Genomic DNA, 7,279 nt, shown 5'->3' with positions numbered 1-7,279 from the left:
CTCCTGATAAATTTGTAGGTTATTAAGTAGCCATATGCAATGTCTGCCCTGGGGACATACGTTGCAGGGGGTCTGCTTGTTGGTTCCCACCTGCCCAGCTAGAGTACATCTGATATAACAATACAGAAATTGTATTAATTAAATCACTTCTTGGCCCATTAGCTCTAACTTCTTATTGGCTAACTCTTATATCTTAATTTAGTCCATTTCTATTCATCTGTATATCACCACAAGGCTGTGGCCTACCAACAAAGTTTCAGCAGGTCTATATCCGGTGGCGGGAACTCCATTGCATCTCTCTCTTCTCCTTCCTTCTCCCAGCATTCAGTCCAGTTTTCCCAGCCTACCTAAGTTCTGCCCTATCAACAGGCCAAGGCAGTTTCTTTATTCACTAATTATAATCATGACACACAGAGGGGACTGCCACAACAGACATATCCATTTGTGTTAAAACTATGCAATGATATTTAATCTTAAAATGTTCATTGTTTGAAGACTGAAAACATATTTGCCTAACTACAAAATATCTTCAAGCCTGATTTTTCAAAAATTTTGTCTACTTAGGTTTTGTTTGTTCATTTTTTGTTTTTTTCTGCTTTGTTTTAGAGACAGGGTCTTAGTTTGTAGCCCTGGCTGGCTAGAGCTCACTGTGGCTAGTCTCAGATTCATAGTGATCCACCTGCATCTCTGCCTTTTGGAGTTCTGGATTTAAAAGGGTGCCCTGCCACATCCGCAAGTTTTTCAAGTTTGAGTGACCATGGACTAAAAAAAGGGTGTTTTGGTGAGGAAATGGCTGATCGTGAAGTCGTGTGTGAGGAATTGGAAAGCATTTCAGTTAAAACAGAAGAAATTTGGAGAGTGATTACTCCACTAAGTAGCTTGGTAAACCCCACTGAGATGCTTGGATATTAGCATGTTGCCTTTAATCAGGACTGCAATAACAAAATGAGTCTGTTTTTCTTTTGAAAATAATTATGTAAAGATAAAACTCCACCAATGTGACAGGTGATGGTGGCACATGTCATTGTATTATTTCGGTCATAAGACCGTCTGGCCGTATGAAATCACTTTAACTTTGTTCAGGATAGTCTTACGTGTTTGCTACCAGAGCATACGTTTCCAAGCTTTGTCAAAGTAGTCATTTCAACATCAAATAGACCCTAGGATTTGATGAGGTTGGCTGTCACTGTGATCCTCTCAGAAAGCCATTTTTACTCCATGGGCAAGGACCCTTGAGGGACAGTGTTACAGGATGTGCTGAGTTTCACTTTTAATATAGTGACGTAGAGATCAACACAGGTCACTCTAACACTAGGTAAACGCTCTTCTTTTGGATTTGGGGCTGTAAATCACAATGATTGCTTTTATATGCTTTTATAACTTTTCTTTTTCTGTGTTAAATTGGCCTGAAATGGACTAGGGCAGAAATGTGCTTAGAATAAATCTACTACGAACCATTGACTGTGGTAATCTCTTAGTAATGCTCTGTATATTTCCTTTTACAATTCTTTGTCTGACTTTCACTGGTAAATGAAATAGATTTTGTGTTTTTATACGATTGGCTTAGCAAATAGAAAATGAATTATGAGAGAATTTCTTAGAGTTTAAGTATCTATCTATATGACTGGGCTTTTATGGTCAGGGTCTTTGTCTAATGAAAGAATTGAGCAGCTCTGGTTATCTATTTCCAGATATAGATCTCATGTATCCTTTCTGTCATAAAATTGACATGACTTAAGAAAACCTGCCATTTCCTTTCTATAATATAAATGTGTAATAGATTTGGGGACACACTGTTCTCTTAATGAGCTTGATAGTCATATAGAGTTAGCTGATTCTGTACTGGTCAGTCCTGGCCACTTGGTCCTAGATGATTTCAAAGGCTAAGGTAGTGCATCTCAGAAAACATTTCCTTCGACTTCACATCACAAAAATGCCTAAGAAATTCAACCTGATTCTCCAGTTGTTAACAGCCTCTTCATATAAAGGAGAACAGATTTTATGAGGAATTTTATTGTTTAAATAGATACTCAGAATTTGAGAAACAATATATCAAAGAATTACATTAATAACATTTTATGAATAAATAATTATCACACTTCTGAGTACTCTGTGATTTATATGGAATCTGAAAAGAGTAGTAAAAATAGTTAACCTGGTTATTATCTTCATTTAGCTATTTAAATAGTTATAAATTTAAACAAAATCTGGTCACAACTATTCTTGCTCCTTGGATTTCAGGTTCTTTCTCAAAACACAGTCTTTGGCCAGTGACTTCAGCATCTCCCAATTGTTGTTTCTGATTGATGCTACTTGGGAACCACTGGTGTAGAATGAAGTTTCCATTTTATGACCAATATGTGAATTTATAATTCATAAGTTAAATAAATTGGGGAGGTTCCTTCTATACTCAAATTACTTGACTGTGACATTATAATGAAATCTCTTTGGTTTTAACATTCTCCTGATATAGAAAGTATTTCCTAATCTTAAACACAACGCTAGTCTATTATTTCTTGAAAATGTTGAAAAGTATTTAGTAGGCATGGTTGACTTATTTAGTAGTAAGTATTTATAGAGTTCTTTGTGTATCAAATGTTGGGGACATAAACAAGCGAAGAGAGACAGTCTTTGCTTTTAAACTGTTTAAGGAAAAAGGCAGATGAATAAGCAGATATTTAATCTTTAGGAGATGGTAATTGCTAAGGCAGAAAATAGAGCTTACGAGTAAAGAATATTCTTTGCAAATAATATTTTCACTCCCGAGGGTTGCCATGCAAATTGCCCCAAAAATGGGTTCATGAACAAGTAAACATCATCATCCTCCTTTTCTTCAGGTTAGAACTGAAATCAGTGTGTTGGGAGACTGTGCTCCCGCTCAGGGCTCCAGGGAAGAATATTCTTGTCCTGATTTTAGTGTCTGGTAGCTGCTGGCAATTCATGGCACACCTTGGCTTATACCTCTGCCAACTGTGCGGTCATATGTCGCTCTTTCCTGTGTAGGGGAAGAGGACTCCCTTTTGGCTTGGAGTTCATTCCTCAAGTTTGCTTTTCTGCTGTTGTGTTCGTGTAAGAAGGGAAGTCCACTACATACAGACTGGTGCAGATCAGCTAAGCAGCCACTTCTGCCCGTCTGTTACAGCATCACCCTCTCCACGGTGGGCATTTACCCTTTCCTCTGAGCACTCATTAAAACTGTTTCTAAGCAGTTTGGTATTTGCATGCTGTTCATCAGAGTCTATGCACTCTCTAAGACTGTAGAAACTCCGGGGGTTTTGCTTTCATCTGAATTTGAGATAAAATTAACTTTGTTGTCTATATTTCAAGAAACTCTGGTTGTTTCTTTTTATGTGAAGTAATTCAGGACACTTCAAGATGCTACTCATGTATCCAGTCCCAAGCCCCTTTTCATTTTTACACCTGGAGATCTTTGTTACTGTATCCCCTTTATTGGTACTTCCTTTTTTTTGTACCACTCAGTGTTCTCTGCGGGCAGACCTGCGTTTGCAGAGCAGACTGTCAGGCTCAACTAAAAGCTGTGGTGGCATCATGAAGATATTTTCATCTCTTGTCTGAGAAACCCTAGCTTTGGTTCTAGCCCTCCTGGCTGAGTGCAGGGAGCCTGGCTACCCCGTTAAGGAGAGTCTGCTTTGCTTAAAGTCAGGCATCTCTAGAGGTCGACCACATCAGTAACACAGAAGCACTAGTAGGTGACTGAGTCACGGAGTGAGCAGAGCAGACAGAGAAAGTGGAGGAAGGGATGGGTTGTTCCAGATGGATGGGCGAGGCGTGCTGTGTGAAAAAACTCTCTAAGCTTATGGTAAAATTGTTTACAAATTGTATTCTTGTATCAATGTTAATGGAATTAAATTGGTTCTCCCTTTGTTCTCCTTTACACTGGGTTGTATCTTACCCCTCTGCCCTCTGTTCTCCTTTTAGCCTGTCTGCTCTGATGTCTGCTGTGGTAGGATCGTTCTGCTATAGCAAACATTAACGAGCAGGTTAACATCCAGCTAAATCAAGACGACAAAAGTGATGGCACTAGTGGACAGATTCAGAATTGGTTTTAGGCCATCGCTTCTCTGTGGGGAATTAAGCAGGAGTGGCTTTAATTAGTGCGCCATTGAGATAAATGGGGCCTTTAAAATGTGCCTGTTTACGCAGTGTTTCCATTATATAAGTGGCTATTTCCAGGCAGTATAATGTAGTCTATGCAAATTTAAACTTTGGCTTAACTTCGTATCCTTGCCAGGAACAGGAAGAAAAGGTCATTGGCATTATATTGTTTGATTGTGCCAGAACCATGCACACTAGCCTCCCGTTGTCCATGGTTATATATTACATAATTATTGAGGAATTCTTATTTTATTGGTCTGTCACCCCTTCCCCCCACCTCTCTCACTTTAGTCTATAATTTACACAAACCTCTTGGTCATTTTCTAAAATTACTTGGTCTCATAACTCTCTTCTTACTGAGATGGTTTCCCTGACGTTCCAACATCCTGCCCGAACTCATTTCTCAGTACGAACAGGGAGCCCTGTCCTGTGGCTCTATTGCTTGGAACTGGCAAGTCGAGTGTGTTTCCTTTGGTCTCTGGCTTCCTCCATTGCTTCATGTGGCTGCCAGTGTTTACAAGCAGTGAGGTCCATTAATCTGTTGCTGGTTTGATATCCTGAGTGCTTTCATGATTGTTCATGGATGTCTGTGCTGTTTAAAAAATGAATTTTAATTTTCCATCACTTGTGTGTGTATGTGTGTGTGCACATGAACTCACACATACACACATGCCACAGAGTGCCTGTGGAAGGGACCGAAGGATTGAACTCAGGCTTCTGAGACAAATCAAGGGCCCATATGTGTTGTTTGTTAAGAATAATTTTCATTTGGTTTAGAGTTACTCTTGCTGCAATCAAAGAATTTATTTAAAAAAAAATAACTTAACCCCCCACCCTGGGCCTTTGAGAAAACAAATTGGTAACATTTTTTCCCTCCCACTCTGTCCCTTTCTTCCCGTCCCACAGTCCCCAAGCTATGCGGAGCATTTCTGTTGGCAATGTAGAACTTGTCGGGGCTTTTGAACAATGAATGTGGTGTCAGGTCATAAATCTTCCTCTTACAGAATGTTCGACGTGGGAGGTCAGAGGTCAGAACGGAAGAAGTGGATCCATTGCTTCGAGGGCGTGACCGCCATCATCTTCTGTGTGGCCCTGAGTGACTACGACCTGGTTCTAGCTGAGGATGAAGAAATGGCAAGTAGAAGCCCTTCTGGGGTGCAACATGAAACGCCGGCAGCGGCAGATGTTGCCAAGAACTTTTCTGAGAAATCCTGGCTTACAAAGGAAGTGTTTGAAAGTTCAGGCTGTTCGCTGTGGCTTCTCTGCTGCAGCCTGGAGGGTAGAGATGCTGGGAGGCATAGGTGCCTACACACACACACACCTGTGCATGTCCTGCATCCGCTTCAGGCTCACACTTTCTCACGAGTTACTCTGATAGCTTGTTGTTTTGATATATGCTACCCTTAATTATGTACAAAAAATAATAATTTTCAAATAGCGTTTTACAAATGCATTGTTCTCCCGGAGAAGCATTTTTAGATCCAGATTTAAAGTTCTGGCTTTTAAATACAAAGAAAATTTCAAGGGGGAAGATTTCAGGTTTTTCTCCATCAGGTACAAACAGCTGTTGGCCAGAAGGGAAAATACAGCATCACGTATACATTTCTTTCATTCCTACGCTGTAAGATACGGCAATGTCCTCTTTGTACTCAGCCCCTGAAAGGGTAGCGGGCAAAACTGGAAGTCGCCTTTGCTCATATCCACAGTGTTGACCTACTTGGATTTCAGTTTGCTCAATTTAATAATTACTCTCCAAAGCATCTACTGCCTCTTCAGCCTAGGTGATCTGCATAACAGTGGTATTTCTTTGATGGGTTCAGACATGAACACCCCTTGGTTACAACATGCTACAGCAGCAGGACCTCAGGCATAAGACATTACAAAGTGGGCACTGAGCCAGTGGTGATTAGGTGATGCCGAGACACTCAGCTTATCTAACATCCAAGTTGTGCTTGTGTAGAGATGACAAAAATGTATTGCTATGGAATGCTTATGAGTTCTTGATTGGGAGACCTGACTGGATAGAGGTCTCAGTCAAGTGGACCTGGCCACTGCTCACCTCAGTAGTCTAATTAGAAGGTGACTGGCTAGGAAGAAGTGGAAGATATTCCTTCAGTACAGCCTTACGGGAAGAACAGGGTCTCAGCATCTTAAATGCTTGTTGGATAGTGAGAAAAGCTCTTGGATTCTAAATAAGGAAGAAGAAGCCAGAAGTCAAGGGGGAGAGGTATGCATCATTCCACTGTCTGGGTCAAACCCTGGTCTGCATGATCATTGTCTCAGGCCTAGCTGTGCAGGGTCTCCTGCTGGCTTCTAGAAAATTGTTGTTACTTGTAGGAAAGAAGAGAGGTTCGTTTCCCATGAGGAGGTAATAGCTTTCACTCAGGGCCAGCGTAGGGAATAAACCGGCTAAGGCTTTCTTTGCTTGAGTTTGAAATCAGCCCAAGTGACTCAGACAGAGCAGGTTAAGACAAAATTGGAGTTGAGATAACAGCTGGGGACATCCTTCGGGGTGTTGAACGGTTTTCAGCTGCAAAGATCTGGTCTGGTGCAATGTTTGTTCTTTTTAAAACAGTTCCCCAGTGCTTGACTGTGCATCTCTGCATCTGCTTCCATCCGTTACTGACTTTTGGCTCTATGGTTACAATTAGGACAGTCACCAATCTGATTACAGGGGAAAGCCAGTTCAGGCACCCTCAAAACTATTGCTAGGGGTCTTAGCTGGGTCCTTGTGGATTCCTTGGAGCCTCCCTGGCACCAGGTTTCTCCCTAACCCCGAAATTCCCTGCCCTATCAAGATGTCTCTTTCATTACTCTCCCCCTCTTCCAGCACCCAATCCACCTCACACCCAACCCACATAACCTGCTTCCTCAAGTTCCCATCCCTGCCCTCCCACCCCCGATTACCTAGGAGGTCTCTTCTATTTCTGCTTCCCAGTGAAAGCCATGCAACCTGTAGCTAACCTCTCATGTTATCCAGCCTCTCTGGGGCTGTGGGTTGTAGGCTGGTTATCCTATACCTTACTCCTAATATGTACTTATGAGTGAGCACACACCATGTTTGTCTTTCTGAGTCTGGGTTACCTCACTCAGAATGATTTTTTTTTTCTAATTCCATACACTTGCCTGCAAATTTCATGAGGTCATTGATGTTCACCACTGA

The 7,279-nt window shown here is 41.4% G+C and overlaps 1 protein-coding gene across 1 annotated transcript in view; it reads left to right on the top strand.

The window, feature by feature from the left end:
• Gnai1 (G protein subunit alpha i1) overlaps positions 1-7,279 on the top strand; it is an 81,426-nt gene that overhangs the window by 69,142 nt on the left and 5,005 nt on the right. The window contains exon 6 of the mRNA XM_005358343.2: positions 5,121-5,250. Within this exon, the coding sequence (XP_005358400.1) occupies positions 5,121-5,250 (130 nt within the window). The remainder of the gene's footprint in view (positions 1-5,120; positions 5,251-7,279) is intronic.

Source organism: Microtus ochrogaster, chromosome 26, assembly GCF_000317375.1.
Source record: "Microtus ochrogaster isolate Prairie Vole_2 chromosome 26, MicOch1.0, whole genome shotgun sequence".
Taxonomy (NCBI): domain Eukaryota; kingdom Metazoa; phylum Chordata; class Mammalia; order Rodentia; family Cricetidae; genus Microtus; species Microtus ochrogaster.
This window is presented reverse-complemented; position numbering and strand designations above follow the sequence as displayed.